Source organism: Lissotriton helveticus, chromosome 5_2 (assembly GCF_964261635.1).
Source record: "Lissotriton helveticus chromosome 5_2, aLisHel1.1, whole genome shotgun sequence".
Taxonomy (NCBI): Eukaryota; Metazoa; Chordata; class Amphibia; order Caudata; family Salamandridae; genus Lissotriton; species Lissotriton helveticus.
In genome coordinates, this window is record NC_136066.1 from 15,344,932 (window position 1) to 15,364,966 (window position 20,035).

General features: G+C 52.6%; 1 protein-coding gene across 1 annotated transcript in view; it reads right to left on the reverse strand.

Moving 5' to 3' along the window:
- COL27A1 (collagen type XXVII alpha 1 chain) overlaps positions 1 to 20,035 on the reverse strand; it is a 1,232,768-nt gene that overhangs the window by 61,986 nt on the left and 1,150,747 nt on the right. The window contains exons 52-54 of the mRNA XM_078646681.1: positions 15,829 to 15,882; positions 12,881 to 12,916; positions 1,220 to 1,237 (exon numbers count right to left, since the gene is read on the reverse strand). Coding sequence (XP_078502807.1) covers positions 1,220 to 1,237; positions 12,881 to 12,916; positions 15,829 to 15,882 — 108 coding nt within the window. The remainder of the gene's footprint in view (positions 1 to 1,219; positions 1,238 to 12,880; positions 12,917 to 15,828; positions 15,883 to 20,035) is intronic.

Consider the following 20,035-nt stretch of genomic DNA (forward strand, 5'->3'; position numbering starts at 1 on the left):
GTGACTAGCTAGAAAAATAATTAAACAACTATTTTTTAATAGGTATTAAACATTATCAATTATTAAGTCCGAATTTTAATATTCATTAAGGAAAAGCAATTTTTAAAAAGGTAGCTTTTCTTTGCCTGAGGTTCTCGTAGGTTAATGTGCAATTGTTCTCCAACATCTCCCATCCAATGATTAGCATTCCAGTAGGTGTTAATGAAGCGTGAAATTCATCCCAGGAACGACGCGATAGGCCACTGTGATTGACAGGTTGATCTGAATGGGCAGAGATGACTCCTCGGAACCTCACAGAATATGTAGGGTGGGGGCTGTGGGCAATCTTTTTGACATTACATTGTCAAATCCTGCTGAGTGTCAAATCCTGCTTCAAAGGTTTGCGGGGGTTTACAAATAACTTCAAACAAACTCGAAAGGAAGAAAGCAGGAAGCAAAGACAATGCTTGTATACCTGGTCTGTTGCTAGAAAACCTGCTTTTGTCCTACCAGACTTCTGTGTCTGGGTTTTACATATAACACTTGGCATGCATTTAAAAGGAAGGAAACATAGTGCCAAGACAATTATTGTGTGTCCACTGTTTAGCTGCAAGAAATCCCTGCTTTTTATTGGGAGGTCAGTGGCCAGACTCAAATTGCACGTAGGTTTCGCTACACTGCGACCACATACTATCACTGGCACTTTACGTTTCTTGTAGCTATTCCTACTTAAAAGTTAAAAAAATATATATATCTGCAGTTTACCTAACTGGATGTTTGTCATATAAGTGTAATTTTGTTTAAAGCATTTTACTTTTCTTTTCTGATTCAGTGTGGGATTTTTCTTGGTTTGCATTTTGACCTCATTACTGTTTTGGTTCTACTTAAACACATTTCCCTAAGTGAATCTTGTCTGCTCGTGCCATACGGGGTGAGCACAGGTTAATTGAATGACTTTGAGGGTTTACCTTGACAGCGGTTATGATTATTCCTTCAGGGGAAAGTCATCCACCCTCAGTAATAATACAACTTCTTATATCACCCAAGAAAAGAAGAGAAAATAGGGAGGACAGTACTGACGAGTAGAAAGAACTGATAGAATTGTACCTACCCTTTGGAAGAAGAGAGGAGAGGGAGGGAAGACGGGAGAATGAAGCAGTACTCACCTGAGGTAAGAAGGGAGAATGGACAGTGCAGTACTCACCCTCTGAAGGAGGAGTTTGGTTATATCCGTACTCACCCTTGGACCTCGTAACCCCTGCAAAAAACATGGAGGCAGGATTAAAGAGCTTCTGCGAAAATGTATGTAACAGGTTCACAGTGAGTGGAGTCCCACTGCGAGCAACGTTCTTAGACACGGCGAGCATCACTGTCAAGCACAGAGGGTGGCACTTCAAACACAGAGGGAGGGCACTTCAAACACAGAGGGAGGCACTTCAAACACAGAGGGAGGCACTTCAAACACAGAGGGTGGCACTTCAAACACAGAGGGAGGCACTTCAAACACAGAGGGTGGCACTTCAAACCCTGTGAGGGATGCGACCAGGCACTGCAGGCGTCACCCTCAATGAGTGCAGCACTTCAAACCCTGTGAGGGACGGTCCCAGAAACTGCAAGCTTCACCCTCAATGAGTGCAGAACTTCAGGTACACCGCAAGCTTCACCCTCAGGCTCTGCATGCAGCACGTCAAACACTGTGAGGGAAGGTCCCAGACACTGCAGGCTTCACCCTCAATAAGTGCACTTCAGACACCAGAAGACAGGCGCTAAAGAACAAGTTACTTACCTTTGAAAATGATATATCTGTAAGAGACATATATTAGTTATGGGTTCTTTACCTGAGAACTACCCCCAGGCGTCAGACTGGATCCAGATCATTTTTTCGCAGCAGTACCCTACGCGTCGGTAGGTGGCATTGTTCGACTTCTCATTCGTCGTCGGCCTTGTGATCACCAGGATGACGTCGCGGTATCTACTTAGACGTCGCCCCTGTGCGCTGACGTCAGTTCTTTACATGACATTCCACGCCAGAAGCACAGAGCCATGCTAGACACTGACCACCGGGGCCCAAAACAAGGGCCCTGAAATGGAGTCCCTAACTCTAGAAGTCCGTACTCAGAACGGGGAGGATGTGTGGGGCGGTAAGGAATCTATAACTAATATATGCCTCTTACAGATACATTGTTACCAAAGGTAAGTAAGTTTTTTTAATTGAAAGAGACCATTAGTTATAGATTGCTTACCTTAGAATAGATAACCCAGCAATACCAACCCCAGAAGTGGGTCTGCAAACTCGTTCACACCAGAAAGTCCTGGAGAACAGAAAGACCATAGAAGCCGTCTCTGGACTTAAGTATCCAGGCAATAATGCTTAGTGAACGTGTGAAAAGATGCCCGCGTAGCTGCCTGGCAGATGCCACTAAGGGGGACTCCACGTCCCAAAGCAGTAGTGGCTGCCGTCGCCCTGGTGGAATGGGCGTCCTACCGGAGGCTCCTTGTTCACCAAGGAATAACAGATCTTAATGCAAGAATGACCCATCTAGAGATGGTCTGTTTTTGCTCAGCCAGACCTTTCTTGGCGCCCACATAGCCAACAATGAGTTGGTCGTCCACCGGGATTTTTTTGTGGGATCCAAATAAAAGGATAATGCACATTTTGGATCCAGACGGTGGAGTCTCTCCTCCTGCTTGGAAGGATGCCGGGGCGGGAAGAAGGGGGGCAAAGTGATGGTCTAGCCTATGTGGAAAGAGGTAACCACTTTGGGAAGAAAAGAAGGTCTAGTTCGAAGGACAACCTTGTCCGGATGAACAGCAAGGAAAGGAGGTTTAGAAGAAAGAGCCTGAAGCTCACTCACCCTGCGAGCAGAGGTGACGATAAACAGAAAAGCAGGGTTTACGGTAAAGAGCCTGAGAGGACAGTTATGTAGCGGCTCAAAGGGAGTGCACGTAAGGTAAGTCAGAACAAGCTCCAAGTCCCACCGGGGTGTTATGAAAGGGATAGGAGGAAACAGGGGAGTAATGCCCCATGGGAAACGATTTGCAATAGGGGACTTGAAAATAGAAGGCTGATCAGCAAGGCGAAGAAAGGCTGAAATGGCTGAAAGATAGCCTTTAAGGGTGCCCAGAGCAGAGCCCTGCAGGGCGAAAGAAAGAATGAAGAGGAGAACCTCTGAAAGAGGGGCAGAAAGAGGAGCCACAGCCTTTGCTGGGCACCATGCCACAAATGTGTCCCATCTACAGGCGTATCCAGTTTTGGTGGAGGGACGCCTGGCTGCCAAGATGACATTACAGACTTCGGGAGGAAGGTCGAAAGATGTCAACTGTCGCCACTCAATCTCCACGCAACGAGGTGGAGGCTGGACAGGTTCGGAGGGAGGACCGTCCCCTGTTACTGTGACAGAAGATCCTCCCGAAAAGGCAGTCTGATCGGAGGATCGATGCCATGTACAAGAGCTCGGGGTATCAGACTCTTCGTGCCCAATCCGGGGCCACAAGAATGACGTGGGCCCGGTCGCGCTTGATCTTCTTCAGCACTCTGGGCAGAAGTGGCATAGGCAGAAAGGCATATAGAAGATTGCAACTCCACTCGCGATGAAAAGCGTCGGCGAGCAAGTGCCACCTTGGAAATTCTAACACGCAGAATTGCTGGCATTGCGCATTCTATTCAATGGCAAATATATCTAACCAAGGCTCTCCCCACTGCTGAAAGAGGCCTTGCACCACCTCCGACTGAAGACGCCATTCATGATCCATCATACACCTGCGGCTGAGTTTGTCTGCCTTGGCGTTCAGGGAACCTGAACCACCCGGGAATGCCCTGATGTTCGAGCCATGTCCAAAGACAAAGAGCCTCCTGGCAAAGGGTCCCCGACTGAACCCCGCCCTGTTTGTTGCAGTACCACATGACGGTGGTGTTGTCTGTTAACATCTGCACTACTCGACCCCAGACAGAGGGGAGGAATGCTTTCAGTACAAGACGAATCGCCCAGAGCTCCAGAAGGTTGATGTGGAGCCCGGATTCTGCTGGAGACCAGAGGCCTCTGATCTCCGCCTCTCCCATGTGGCCTCCCCATCCCAGAAGTGATGCATCTGTCACCACTGTGAACTCTGGTTGGGGATGGGGAGGGATCTGCTGTCGACCCAATCCTGGTTCGTTAGCCACCACTGCAATTGGTGTGCAGTGCCCTGCGAGATCTGGATGCAATCGGACAGGTTCCCCTGATGTTGGGCCCACTGGAACTGCAGGTCCCACTGCAGAGCCCACATACGCCACCTGGTGTGGTCCACCAGCCAAATGCAGGAGGCCATGAGGCCCAGCAGCCTCAGGGCCAGTCTCACAGAAACCCAGGATAGAGGCTGAAACATCGGAATCATAGCCCATATATTTAGGATTTGCTGCTTTGGAGGTAAAGCCTGAAACTGCGCTGTATCCAGAACCGCTCCGATGAAAAGGAGCTTTTGAGATGGAATCAGGTGTGACTTGGGCAGGAGGTCCGCCGTAGTCTGGAGGTGGGCGACGATTGCGGGATACGGGAAGACTGGAACCCCTGAGCTGCGCAAATGAGCTGCAACCACCACCATCACTTTCATGAACACCCGAGGGGTGATGGTAAGGCCAAAGGAGAGCACGGTAAACTGAACATGCTTATGGCCTACTGTGAACCGAAGGTAACACCTGTGGGCTGGCAGGACGAGGATGTGGAAATAGGCGTCCTGCAAGTTCATTGCATCCAGTCTCCAGGGTCGAGATCAGACAGGACCTGAGCCAATGTCAATATTTTGAACTCTCCTTCCAGAGGAAGTTGTTGACGTCCCTGAGGTCACAGACAGGATGCAGGCCTTTGTTCTTCTTGGGTACCAGCAAGTAGTGGGAGTGGCAACCATGACCTACTTCTGGCAGAGGGACGCATTCAATAGTCTCCTTGGCCAAAAACGCTGTTAACTTCCTGACGGAGATGACCAAGTGATCCTCCAATATGCGATGGAGTGGGATGTAGGAGTAGTCTCGAAGGGGAGGGAGTAGCCCATTCGGACTATCTTCAAAACCCACCTGTCCAACGTGATGTTTTGCCAGTGGGGGGGTGGTGATGGCAGATCCTGCCACCCACCGGCAACTGGTGGCCCTGACAGGTTGGACTAGGAAGGATTGGAGGCTGCTGCAGAGGGGGCACTGGTGGGCTGGCATGCACACGAGCCCCAGACCCACAGCGGGTCCCACGTCCCCGGCTGTGCAGAGGATGGGCAGCTTGCGCAGGCCAGTGACCCTGGGTGGGACATGGTGGGGCCTCCCTTCCATAGCCACGAAAGGGGCGAAAAGCAAACTGCACGGGGCGTGAGGTGGTAACAAGGCCCAACGATCTGGCCGTAGCCCTAGAATCCTTAAAGTGCTCGAGCGCATTGTCTGCTTTGACGACCAAACAAGCGACGGCTATCAAAGGGCATGCCCACAAGGGTCGATTAGACATCGCCCGAAAAGCCAGTGGACCTCAGCCAGACATAGCGCCTCAGGGCTACTGACATTGAAATCATCCTGCTCAGCGAGTCGGCGGTGTCCAGCCCATATTGAATGGTGAACTTTCCTGCATCTCTCCTCTCTGCGACTGCACAGCAAAGTACAACCTGGGCCTCTTAGGGGCACTGTGGCAGCACCTGTGCAACCGTGTTCCACACGGAGTGGGTGTAACGGCCCAAGAGACATGCAGTGTTCACTGACCGCAGTCATAAGCTGGCGGAAGAAAACATTTTCTTCTCAAGATGGTTCAGCTTCTTGGATTCCCTATCTGGGGGAGCAGTAGGAAACGCCTAGGAGGCTCCCTCCTCCATAGCTACGGTAGGAGGAGAAAGCATACCAAGGTCTGGGGCGGTATCAAGACCACTGGCCTCACCAATCAATCAATCAGGGGTTTGTTAAAGCGCGACTACTCACCCGTAAGGGTCTCAAGGCGCATGGGGTGGGGGGGTGCAGGTTCCATTCCATCAAGGAGGGTGTCTGTCGAAGAGCCAGGTTTTGAGGTTTCTTGCGAAGATGGGGAGCGATGTTGTCTGTCTGAGGTGGAGCGGAAGGGCGTTCCATGCTTTGGCAGCGAGGAAGGAGAAGGAGCGGCCTCCCGATCTGGTCTTTCTGGTGCGGGGGACCACGGCGTAGGAGAGCTGGGCTGATCGTAGGGTCCTTTGGGGTGCGTGGAATTTGAGTCGGCTGTTCAGGTATGCTGGTCCGGGCCCGTGGAGGGCCTTGTGTGCGTGGGTGAGCATCTTAAAGGTGATTCTCGCCTCCACGGGGAGCCAGTGGAGTGTGCGCAGGTGCTGGGAGATGTGGCAGTGTTTTGGCAGGTTGAGGACCAGTCTTGCGGCGGCGTTCTGGATGTTCTGTAGCTTGCGGATGAGGTTTTTGTTTATTCCGGCGTAGAGTGCGTTGCCGTAGTCGAGTCTGCTGGTGACCAGGGCGTGAGTGACTGTCTTTCGGTGTTCGAGTGGGATCCATTTGAAGGTCTTACGAAGGAGGCGGAGGGTGTGGAAGCAGGAAGATGAGACAGAGTTGATCTGACGGTGCATTTTGAACTCGGAGTCCAGGATGATTCCCAGGTTGCGTGCGTGGTCTGTGGGGGTTGGCGGGTTTCCGAGGGCGGTGGGCCACCAGGTGTCGCTCCAGGCGTCGGGGTTTGGGCCCATGATGAGTACTTCTGTTTTGTTGGTGTTTAGTTGTAGGCAGCTGTTTTTCATCCATTTGGCGACGGCTTCCATGCCTTCTCGAAAGTTGCGTCTGGCGAGTTGGCTGTTGATGGCTTTCTTGATGACTTTCGCTGGGAACGGGAGCAGGGAGATGGGTCTGTAGTTTTTGAGGTTGGTGAGGTCCGCTGAGGGTTTCTTTAGGAGGGGGTTCACCTCGGCGTGTTTCCAGTCGTCGGGGAACGAGGCAGTCGCCAGGGAGCGGTTGATGGTGTGGCGGAGCATGGGTGCGATGGTGTCGGCGGCTCTGTTGAAGATGTGGTGGGGGCAGGGGTCCGTGGGGGCCCCTGAGTGGATTGACTTCATTGTCTTCAGTGTGTCTTCGGTGGTGAGGGCTGTCCAGTCATCAATCGCTGGTTTCCGGGTGTCGGGGGTGGTTGGTGAGGGTTCAGTGTGTTGGTTGTCTTCGTCGAAGTTGTCGTAGATGCTGTTAATTTTGTGGTGGAAAAAGGTGCTGAGTTTGTCGCTGAGGTCTTGTGAGGGATGGATGTCGGTAGACTCGCTGGTGGGTTGGGCGAACTCCTTGATGATGCTGAAGAGTTCCTTGCTGTTCAATCGCTTTTTTCCTCGTTTCTCTGATGAGTTGATGGTGGGCGTTGGTGGCGGCTCTGAAGTTGTTGTGGGCTTCTGTGGATTTGGTGTTTCTCCAGGCCTTTTCGAGGCGGCGGCATGTGCGCCTGGATTCTCGAAGTTCGGTGGTAAACCATCTGGCTTTCTTGGCACGGGTATTGTTGTTTTTCTTGAGGGGGGCTATGGTGTTGGTGCTGTCCGAGATCCATCTATGCAGGGTTCGGGCTGCGGTGTTGGGGTCGTCGTTTTCCGCGATGGTTGGGGTGGAGTTGTTGAGTGAGGAGGTCAGCTGGTCGTCGGTGATTTTGGTCCAGTTTCTTTGTTGAAGCAGGTGCTGGTGTCTGTCGATGGTGGGTGTTCTGAAGGTGAAGCGGACGCAACGATGGTCGGTCCATGGTAGTTCGGTGGTGTGGCTGAAGGTGATGGAGTTTCCTGTAGTGAAGAGGGGGTCGAGGGTGTGTCCTGCTGAGTGCGTGGGCTCGGTCACGATCTGGCAGAGTCCAATGTTGTGGAGGTTGTCCAGGAGGCATGTGTTGTTGGGGTCCAGCTGATTGTCGAGGTGGAAGTTGAGGTCTCCCAGCAGGGTGTAGTTGGTGGATGCGATGGCCTGCGGGGAGATAATGTCCGTGATGGAGTTGGCGAAGGGTCCGCGGGGTCCAGGGGGTCGGTAGATGAGGGTTCCTCGGAGGGCGGCGGTGGGGCTGGCCAGTATCTTGAAGTGAAGGTGTTCCATCAGTTTTGTGGACTCGTCGGGGAGTGTGCTCAGGCGGAGGCTGGATTTGTGGACGATGGCGATTCCTCCTCCTGGGTGGGTGAGGCGGTCCTTCCTGGAGATCTTGTATCCTTGGGGGATGGCGATGGCGATGTCCGGTCCCGAGGTGGTGTTGGTCCAGGTTTCGGTGAAGAATGCTACGTCCGGGGTGGTGCTGTCAAGTAGGTCCCAGATTTCTGTGGCGTGTTTGTGGAGGGATCGGACGTTGAGGAGGATGCCTTGCAGGGTCTTCGGTTCGGTTGTGTTCTTGTGGGCGGGTTGTGCTGGATCCGTGTTCTTGGCGGTGCTGCAGGTGTGCCGGCAGCGGTGACAGCTGAAGGGTCCATGGGTGTCGGCTGGTGATGCTACCTTGCAGTTGTTGTTGCAGCCTGGGTTGAGTGCGTGGAGTGCTGCTGGGTCGTAGCATTGGCGGGGCGGCGGTCCAGGGTTCCTGGTGCTGGTCGCGGACGGGTCGCAGACGGGCGCGGACGTGCTTGCCTTTGACGTGCCTTCGGTGCACCAGCGGCGAACCGGCAAACCGCGGCCGCGCAGCGGCCGCGCAGTGGCCGCCATTAAGTAGGGGTCGGGGAGGGCTGGACAGCTGGGAGGCGGGAGCGGGGAGGGAAGCTGGATTGGGCCGGTCGCGCGGGGGGGAGGGGCCGCGGGGGCAGCAGCGGCGGGGAAAGGTAAAGGGAGGAAAGAAGGGATAAAGAAAAAGGGAAAATAAGCAGAAATAAGGCACAAAAGAGCAGAGATGCAGAAAAGAGCAGAAAGGTGAAAGATAGAAAGGGTAGAAAAACGAGTGAAGGAGCAGAGGGAGAGAAAGGGAAAAATGGCAGAAATAAACAACAAAAGAGCAGAGGTGCAGAAAGGTGAAAGATAGAAAGGGTAGAAAAACGAGAGAAAACGAGTGAAGGAGCAGAGGGAGAGAAAGGGAAAATGGGCAGAAATAAGGCACAAAAGAGCAGAGATGCAGAAAGGTGCAGAAAGGTGAAAGATAGAAAGAGTAGAAAACCGAGTGAAGGAGCAGAGTGAGAGAAAGGAGACAGAGGTCCACTGGACCACCAGGGATGAGGCGCAGGGAAACCTGCGGGTGGAGGAGGGCCTCGATCACCAACACTCAAGAGTGCAGGGGCAGGGGCACCTCACTTAATGGTGGAGCTGCGAGGGTGGGAGAGCAATTTCACTGACAATGAGTCAGCCAGTTTGTCTCTTCAATCCGGCTCATCAGCTGGTCTGCCAGAAACACCAGGTTAGAACAGTGGCACAAAAGTACAGGTAGACACCAGGCCGTCTCCGTGTCCAAGTCGAGGGGGAGACCAGGGACGATGCCGACTGGGGACACAACCGGCGTTTGAGGTGTCGTTAATTGAACCAGCGCCCGAGGAGGTGTCATAAGGGTGACCAGCGCAGATCCGGATCCAGGCCTGGATCTCTAGGGGCCCTGTGGCAGCATTGAAGGCCTAGAACCCCCAGCCGAGTCCGCGGGCCCGAAGGTGCGCCGGCGGAGTCAGCTGCCCAAATATGGATCGGAGGGCTTCGTAAAAGGTACGAAGTTGGACAGGAGTCACGCCGGCCCCCGGGAAGGGAGGGAAGCTTGGAGCCGACCAAACAGGCTCCGCGGACAGAGCCGAAGGACGATGACCTTCCGCATCCCACGTCACGTCGGCCTTCGGACGGGGGGAAAGCGAAGAGTGATGGTGCTTCCTCGCTATCTTTTTGTGCTTCAATTTACCCGAAGACAAAGACTTAGTTGAGGAATGATAGTGGTGACTCCGCGACCGGTCCCGCGACCTCCCTCTTGACCAGGATCTCGAGCGGTGCGGAGCTGACTGCCGTGCCTCGAGAAGCTTTCGGGACTGCTCCGGCAAAGACTTCGGGTTAATGGCCCGACAGTCAGAGCACGACTTCTGGTCGTGGTCGAGCTGCAGACACCGGAGGCATACGAGATGTGGGTCCGTAAGTGACATCAACTTTTGGTTTGGAGCCAGTCCGTCGATGTGACATCTCTCCGTGCACCAGGAGTCAAACAACTTGGAAAAAGAAGTCGACAAAATTAAAAAAAACTCTAGTCAAAAAATGACTAAGGGTTCCGGTCTCTCCGGATCTGCGCTGGCTGGTGCTGAAATTGAAAGAACTGATGTCAGCGCACAGGGGCGGCTTCTAAGCAGATACATCGACGTCACCCCGGCGATCACGACGCGTGGAGGTACGCGGACTCGTGGAGGTGTGGGGATGCGCGGATCTGCGGGACGGATGGAGGTGCAGAGATGCATGGAGGTGCAGAGACCCAGGGAGGAGCAGGGACGCATGGAGGTGCAGGGAACCATGGAGGTGCGGGGACCCGTGGAGGTGCGGGGACCCGTGGAGGTGTGGGGATGCGTGGAGGTGCGGGGATGCGTGGAGGTGCGGTGACGCGTGGAGGTGCGGGGACACGTGGAGGAGCGGGGACACCTGGAGGTGCAGCAAAGCATGGAGGTGCAGGGACACATGGAGGTGCAGGGACGCATAGAGGTGCAGGGATGCATGGAGGTGCAGGGACCCACGGAGGTGCAGGGACGCTTGGAGGTGCAGGGACGCAAGGAGGTGCAGAGACACATTGAGGCGTGGGGACGCGTGGATGGGCGGGGTCGCGTGGAGGCGTGGGGTCGCGTGGAGGTGCGGGGTCCCGTGGAGGCGGGGAACGCGTGGAGGTGCGGGGACGTGTGGAGGTGCAGAGACGTAAGGAGATGCAGGGATGAATGGAGGTGCAGGGACACGTGGAGGTGCAGGGACGCTTGGAGGTGCAGGGACACATGGAGGGATGCGTGGAGGTGCAAGACGCGTGGAGGTGCAGGGACGCGTGGAGGTGTGGGGACGCAAGGAGGTACAAGGATGCATGGAGGTGTGAGGATGCATGGAGGTACAGCGACACATGGAGGTGTGGGGACGCATGGAGGTGCAGGCACCCGTGGTGGTGCAGGGACGCATGGAGGTGCGGCGACGCATGGAGGTGCAGCGACGCATGGAGGTGTGGGGACACATGGAGTGCAGTGATGCATGGAGGTGCAGGGACGCATGGAGGTGCAGCGACTCATGGAGGTGCAGGGACCTGTGGAGGTGCAGGGACCCGTGGAGGTGCAGGGACGCATGGAGGTGCAGGGACCCGTGGAGGTGCAGGGACGCATGGAGGTGCGGCGACGCATGGAGGTGCAGCGACGCATGGAGGTGTGGGGACACATGGAGTGCAGTGACGCATGGAGGTGCAGGGACGCATGGAGGTGCAGCGACTCATGGAGGTGCAGGGACCCGTGGAGGTGCAGAGATGCATGGAGGTGCGGCGATGCATGGAGGTGCAGGGACGCATGGAGGTGCAGGGACGCATGGAGGTGCAGGGACGCATGGAGGTGCAGGGACGCATGGAGGTGCAGGGACGCATGGCGGTGCAGGGACGCATGGAGGTGCTGGGATGCATGGAGGTGCAGGGATGCATGGAGGTGCAGGGACGCGTGGAGGTGCAGGGACGCATGGAGGTGCAGAGACGCATGGAGGTGCTGGGACGCATGGAGGTGCAGCGACGCGTGGAGGTGCAACAACGCATTAAGGTGCAGGGACACATGGAGGTGCAGGGACGCATGGAGATGCAGGGACGCATGGAGGTGCAGAGACGCATGGAGGTGCTGAGATGCATGGAGGTGCTGGGACGCATGGAGGTGCAGGGACGCATGGAGATGCAGGGACACATGGAGATGCAGCAACGCATGGAGGTGCAGCGACACAGGGAGGTGCAGCGATGCATGGAGGTGCAGGGACGCGTGGAGGTGCAGGGACGCATGGAGGTGCAGAGACGCATGGAGGTGCTGAGATGCATGGAGGTGCTGGGACGCATGGAGGTGCAGCGACGCATGGAGGTGCAACAACGAATTATAGTGCAGGGACACATGGAGAGGCAGGGACGCATGGAGATGCAGGGACGCATGGAGGTGCAGGGACGCATGGAGGTGCAGAGACGCATGGAGGTGCTGAGATGCATGGAGGTGCTGGGACGCATGGAGGTGCAGCGACGCATGGAGGTGCAACAACGCATTAAGGTGCAGGGACACATGGAGGTGCAGGGACGCATGAAGATGCAGGGACGCATGGAGGTGCAGCGACACATGGAGGTTGCAGGATGCATGGAGGCGCAAGGACACATGGAGATGCAGCAACGCATGGAGGTGCAGAGACGCATGGAGATGCAGCAACGCATGGAGGTGCAGGGACGCATGGAGATGCAGCAACGCATGGAGGTGCAGCGACGCATGGAGGTGCAGCAACCCATGGAGGTGCAGCGACGCATGGAGGTGCAGCAACGCATTAAGATGCAGGGACGCATGGAGATGCAGGGACATATGGAGGTACAGTGATGCATGGAGGGGCAGCTTACACACAAGTAACACCTAAAAGACCTGACGAGCAGCTCCCTTGTGAGATTGGTTTTAAGGAGGTGTCCCTCCTTAAGCCCGGCCTCCTCAGCGATCGCATGATGCTAGAACCGCAGGGTTGGCACCCAGAGGCCCCTAAATTAAACCCTTATTGTCGGATCGACTCAGCATTCCTTCTGTGGCACTTTGATCTTTTCAAGTCCCATGTTTCATCTACTATAAAACAATACACTTGCAGATTTGTAAGTCAGGATTTCTAAATAGTAATCTGGTTTTTCTCCACTACCGCACTTGGCTTGACTAACACAAGACCCGTCGCGGCAGGGCCAAAAGATTCTGCTGTTATCTGTTTTACTACTGATTTGTCTGTAACGATTTTAATACATTTAATGCAAAAAACATAGTCATTTCTTCAATCCCTGCAGCTCTTAGAAGTGAAAGGTGAACTCACCGTCTCTCCGTGGCTCCCTTTGTCTCCTTTTGGGCCCTGAAATATATGAGAGAGATTGGTGAGTGCAGAGACGAGCGACCCTCGCGACAAACAAGCCTGTGAGGTGGGTGGGTGGCATCCGTGTCCCTTTCAGGGCATGTCCTCTCTCTCAGCTCCCAGGTGCCCAGGGACCCCCCGTCCGCTCTGCCCTTCAGGACCCCCCGTCCGCTCTGCCCTTCAGGACCCCCCGTCCGCTCTGCCCTTCAGGCCCCCCCGTCCGCTCTGCCCTTCAGGACCCCCCGTCCGCTCTGCCCTTCAGGCCCCCCCCCATCTGCTCTGCCCTTCAGGCCCCCCCGTCTGCTCTGCCCATCAGGCCCCCCCCCGTCCGCTCTGCCCTACAGGCCCCCCCCGTCCTCTCTGCCCTTCTGGTATGTGCGTTCCCAGGGACGCCCCGTCCGCTCTGCCCTTCGGTTCTCTGAGCTGAGCTCCAAGGTGTCCAGGGACCCCCCCGTCTGCTCTGCCCTTCGGGCCTTCCCCTGACCTTCGGTCACTCCCCTCTGTCCGCTCTGCCCTTGGGGTCTCTGAGCTCCCAGGGACCCCGGGCTCCTCCACACTGCAGCGACCCCCCCGTCCTGCCACTGGCAGACGGGGCAGATTTCCCCTAAGGGGAGCATCTTTTCCTGCAATAACCTCCTTATCACGCAGCCCCCCAGGTCTGCCACACTAGTGTCACCTCACCGAAAAAGTGAATTACCATTGGTAACAATATTTCCCCCCAGAGGTAGCAGTCCACTGCTGCCATGCGGCTTTTACTGCGACCCCACCAGCCGCCACTGGATGCATGAGGCCAAGCTGCCCCCGTCCACCATGAGGCAAGAAATGAAGCGGACATAGCACAGGCAGAACCAGTGTCTGAGGTGGGAATCTCAGAATCATCTCCGGAATATCCACAAGCCTATGGAGAGGGGGAAATCCTTTGTGGAAGTCGTGTTCAGTACGCCACCTATAGCGAATAACCTCTGTGTGGGCGTGAGGTGGGACATTCAGGCCTTCATTGTGAAGGCCAAGGTGTGGAGGACAGCAGAGCTAGCAGGGGTTGGTGGAGACTGCATCTGTGGTGATGGTGTCCCCTGGATCCACCCCTGTGCAGAAAAGATGGTACCTTTGTTGGGGGAATCTGGATCAGCTGAGACGTTCGCCTCTGCTGGGAAAGGTACTGTCCTGGAATGACCTCCAGCCGCGGTCCGTGCAGGTAACAGCGGTGAGGCCGTGTAAGGGGGGATTCCGAGGTACGACGCCGAGGGAAAATGTATTATTTATTTAATTTTCCCTCTGCATCTTCCCTCAGAATCTCCCCTTACACGTCCCCACCGCTGTTACCTGCACGGGCCGCGGCGGACAGCCTCAAAATGTCCTGCAGTGCTGGTGTAAGTGTCTCAATGGAGATGCTCGGCCCAGCACATGAGCCATTCATCTCAAAGAGTTGCGTGGAGGAGCTGGCCTTTTCCCTGAACAACTGCCTGCCTTCAACGGCATGCCCTTGAGGGTTGCCTTGACATCTCCTGAGAAATTAGTAGAACACATCTAAGTGTGGAGGCTCAACATGACGCCCATGCTAATGGATCGAACCACGGTGTACGCAAAGTACAAACCACACTTCACGATCTGTTTAAAAGCATCCAAAACATGGCCAGACTACCGTCAGGTAACGTTCCAACACAAAACACCACAAATGACCACACCTAAAGCCACCTTACACACAACCACAAATACACCATGGAACAAACTTTATGTTGAATACTTAGAAACACAACTAACACCAACACATATCTTTATACAGAATAAATTCCATTCAAAACCTATCACTGGCTCCTGGAAGGTTTTGATAGCTTAATACCACTAAAACACCAAAACAAGACAAAACAAACAAGCACCCTGGATGAATACAGAACTAAAAAAGCTAAAACAACAAATTGCATAAAGAATTTGATCAAATTCTCACTGAATTTCATAAACCTAAATGCACAGAAGGAACTCATTCCATTTCTCAAGAATTTACTCAAAGACTGGCAAATCAATACACAACCAAAGCAGGCCTTTGGACTCCTTTTTAAAGCGAGGGAAACCCACTAGCACACAGCCATTTCCAACAATCCCCTCCAAGAGGAGACTAACCCAGCTTCTGCATTCCTTCAAACAACTATCGGAAACTGAATTTAAGGATCTTGGATCTGTGAGAGTGCCTGACTTTGGAGCTGTGAGAGTTCCTGACCTTGGAGCTGTGAGAGTTCCTGGCCTTGGAGCTGTGAGAGTTCCTGGCCTTGGAGCTGTGAGAGTTCCTGGCCTTGGAGCTGTGAGAGTTCCTGGCCTTGGAGCTGTGAGAGTTCCTGGCCTTGGAGCTGTGAGAGTTCCTGGCCTTGGAGCTGTGAGAGTTCCTGGCCTTGGAGCTGTGAGAGTTCCTGGCCTTGGAGCTGTGAGAGTTCCTGGCCTTGGAGCTGTGAGAGTTCCTGACCTTGGAGCTGTGAGAGTTCCTGACCTTGGAGCTGTGAGAGTTCCTGACCTTGGAGCTGTGAGAGTTCCTGGCCTTGGAGCTGTGAGAGTTCCTGACCTTAGAGCTGTGAGAGTTCCTGGCCTTGGAGCTGTGAGAGTTCCTGACCTTGGAGCTGTGAGAGTTCCTGACCTTGCAGCTGTGAGAGTTCCTGACCTTGGAGCTGTGCGAGTTCCTGACCTTGGAGCTGTGAGAGCCTGACCTTGGAGCTGTGAGAGTTCCTGACCTTGGAGCAGTTGGAAGAGTTTCCTCCCTTGACCCTGGCCATGGAGTAGGGTTAAGGGTCATCTCTGAAGCATCTGTGGATGGCCTGACCCTGGGGCAGTAGAGTTCTGTCCCCAGCTGAGATGGAGGAAGTGAAATAGTCCGTCCCCAGCGGGTCATGACCTATGAAGTAACATCAGAAAAGAAAATCACTTACAAGATTTCCGGAAGGTCCCACAATTCCGATGGGTCCAACGAGACCTTCTTTTCCCTGTGAAGAGAAACCCAAAATGAACATCTGATCACTACTAATGTTGCGATACAATACAATACAGAAGCGTGTAAACAACTACAAACCGACACAAAACAATACAGAAGCGTGTAAAAAACTACAAACCGACACAAAACAATACAGAAGCGTGTAAACAACTACAAACCGACACGACACAATACAATTCCAAGGAAGGGAGTGAGTGAGATGAAGATCTGAGTGAGGTGGAGATCTGAGTGAGATGGAGATCTGAGTGAGATGGAGATCTGAGTGAGGTGGAGATCTGAGTGAGATGGAGATCTGAGTGAGATGGAGATCTGAGTGAGGTGGAGATCTGAGTGAGATGAAGATCTGAGTGAGATGGAGATCTGAGTGAGGTGGAGATCTGAGTGAGATGAAGATCTGAGTGAGGTGGAGATCTGAGTGAGGTGAGATCTGAGTGATGTGGAGATCTGAGTGAGGTGGAGATCTGAGTGAGGTGGAGATCTGAGTGAGGAAAAGATCTGAGTGCAGGCGCCAGTGAGTGAATGGGTGAATGAGTGAGGGGGAGCTCAGATATCATTTCTTACAACATTTGAAAAATAAATTAGTTGTAAATTTACTATTCAAGTCCCTTCAAACAGACCCAGGCGGAAGCTTAATTGCGCCATCAGAGATTGCCATCCAAGGGTGTTTCACGCCATGAGTCGAATACATATCCACTGATTGTCGCCTGGTTTACCACAAGTTGGGTCCCCTCAATCCATCACTGAGCAGTGAAACTACAAAAGGTTCTGATTATTAACATTCACTGCGGTAACTCCTGGTTTAACATTAAAAGTTCTTACTACAGAAGACGGATGCATTTACCATTGTTGTGTTTTGATTTAGGTGTCCGTATATAGGTTTTCCTGAATCATGTCCTTATATAAGCACAATTCGCATTGCCCTTATTTAGGCATAAGATCACAGTCCTTATTTAGGCATTCGCCATGCTATCCGAATACAGGCATGGTCACCGGCATCCGTCCATCCTACGTCACAACGAGTTCTTAGAAAACCCGACCCGTAAGCCATTGGGAGTTCCCTAGCCCAGGACTATTGATTTCTCCAAGAACTCATCTATTATGCATGAACCGCTATCCCGTAGGGGTTCATTCATGACGTCTTCCTTGGCCCGACTTTACGTCAATGCTAACATTCCAAAGCACCTACCAGGTATAAATATACCTTCCCTTACCAAGGCAAACCACTGCTTGATCCGGCTTGGCTCGCCTCGGCAAGTTCGGAAGAAACCACGGCTCCAGGGGAATTCGCGTCCCAGCCTGACGCACTGACCACTGGAAGCTGGATTCTCTGCGAGCAGGGTCGCAGAGAATCCAGCTTCCAGTGTTCTGACTCCCTTCGCGGGGTGTTAAGAGTTTGAGACCCGAAAAGAGATTCCCACCTCCCTCATTCCAAGGTATGGAGCAGACTAGAACCTAGAGGGACTCTTGGCATACAAAACTATAGCTTACCATACTATAGAATACAGCACCTACTTCTTACCTTGTACTACACTTAGGTTAGGTACACTGGGGTAGAACTACTTAGAAGAAGCATCATACGAGTATCCACATTTTAGCCTATGTTACTTATGAATATGTATATGAATATATGTCATAGCTAAAAGACAATGCTATTGCAGTATTATTTCTTTCTACTGCTTACGCTGTACGTAATATATCTTGCATATTGTCTTGCGATTGTAACAGCTCACATCTCTTACACGAGAAACAAGACTGTTCAATAAGGAAAATGCTACTTACCAGTATGCATCTGTTCTTGGCATGTAGGGCTGCTAACATTCATATCTTAGCATAGATCGCCGCCTAGTGTTGGGTCCGGATGATTGCACATTGTTGTCCTGGAAGAGTCTTCGAAGTATCACAAGATAGGTGACTCCTCCCTTGGACTACAGTGCGCATGGGCATCCACTCCATCCTTAGATTATTTTTCGCCATTGTGGCAGAGATGGAGTATAGTAGAGTAAAGATGGCCATGCAAAGAGATAATGCTGCCGCTGCGACAGGCACCGGGGAGGAGGGTGGGCGATATGAATGTCAGCCGCCCTACATGCCAAGAACAGATGAATACTGGTAAGTATCATTTTTCGTTCGAGGCATGTGGGCTGCTGAATTCATATCTTAGCATAGACTGTATAGCAGTATCTCCTCTAGCGGTGGACGCCTGCCCCAGCTGCAGCAGTTTGAAAGAGAGTTTTGAGGACAGCTTGGCCTACAGCAGCTTGTTGCTTAGCTTGCACGTCAACACAGTAGTGTTTAGTGAAAGTGTGTATGGTAGACCATGTAGCTGCTCTACAGATGTCTTCTAGTGGAAAGTTTCCCAGGAAAGCCATGGATGCCCCCATTTTGCGCGTAGAGTGTGCTCTTGGGGGTACTGTTAGAGTGCGTTTAGCTTTGTGGTAGCATATTTGAATGCATTTAACTATCCATCTGGCTACTCCTGATTTTGAGATGGGATTACCTTTATGTTGTGGTGAAAAAGCTACAAACAGTTGCTTTGTTTTCCTGAATGGTTTAGTTCTGTCAACATAATATAACAGAGCTCTTCTTACATCTAGTGTGTGTAAGGCTCTCTCAGCTACTGACTGCGGGTTTTGGAAGAAAACGGGCAGTTCAATGGACTGATTGATGTGGAAAGTGGATATGACCTTTGGCATGAACTTACCGTTAGTACGTAGAACTACCGTATTTGCATGTATTTGCATGAAAGGTTCCTGAATCGTTAGAGCCTGTAACTCACTTACTCGTCTGAGTGAAGTGATGGCAATTAAAAAAGCCACCTTCCATGTTAGAAATTGCAGTTCACATGAGTGGAGTGGTTCAAAAGGAGGTCCTATAAGTCTGGTAAGTACTATATTTAAGTTCCAGATCGGTGAAGGTGGATGTTTTGGAGGGATTATCCTTTTAAGCCCTTCCATGAAAGCCTTGATTGGTGGAACTCTGAACAGGGACAGGTGTTGTCTGTTTTGGAGGTATGCCGCTGCAGCCGTAAGATGTAGTCTTATAGAAGAGTATGCTAAGTTGTATCTTTGTAGATGCAGCAAGTAACAAATAATGTTTTGTATTGAAGCGTCTAATGGATTGATTTTGTTATTATTGCAATATATTACAAATCTCTTCCATTTAACTGCGTAGCATGCTCTAGTGGTTGGGCGTCTTGCCTCTTTGATAATGTTCATGCAGTCAGGAGGCAAGTTGAGATATCCAAATTCTAAGACTTCAGGAGCCAGATCGCTAGGTTCCGTTGATTGGGATCTGGGTGCCTGATTTTTCCATGGTTCTGAGTTAGAAGATGGGGCGATAGACGCAGTCTTTGATGTGGAACCACGGAGAGTTCTAGGAATGTTGTGTGCCATGGTTGTCTTGCCCATGTTGGAGCAACCAGGATCATTGTGAGTGACTGCTGACGTAGTTTGCGTGCTACTAGCGGAATTAGTGGGGCTGGTGGAAAAGCGTACGCAAATCTGCCTGACCAGTTCATCCATATCGCATTGCCCTGTGACAACGGATGTGGGAACCTGGCGGCGAAGCACGGGCATTTTGAGTTTTCTTTTGTGGCAAACAGATCTATCTCTGAATGCCCCCACTCTTGGAAGAATGGCTGGAGAGCTTGAGGGTGAATCTCCTATTCGTGTATCTGTTGGCTGTGTCTGCTTAACAGATCCGCTATATGATTGTCTTTCCCCGGCAGGTGTTCTGCTAGGAGAAAGATGTTCTTTGGAATTGCCCACCTCCATATGCTCTGCGCTAGGTGAGACAGCTGTGGAGAGTGTGTCCCTCCCTGTTTCTGGATGTAATACCTGGCTGTCATGGGGTCCGTCCGGATCAACACAGTCTTGTTGTATATGTGTTTTTGGAATGCTTTCAGAGCTAGAAATACTGCTAGCAACTCTAGATGGTTGATATGCAGTGTCTTTTGCTTGACTGTCCAGAGTCCTTGGACTGTGTAGTGTAGTAGGTGGGCTCCCCAGCCTGTCAGTGATGCGTCCGCTGTTAACACTACCTGTGGAACCTGCTCTTGGAACAGTCGCCCCTTGGAAAGGTTTTGTGGATTCCACCACTGCAGAGAGTTGAAAGTGCGACTGTCTACCAACACTAGGGGGCATATT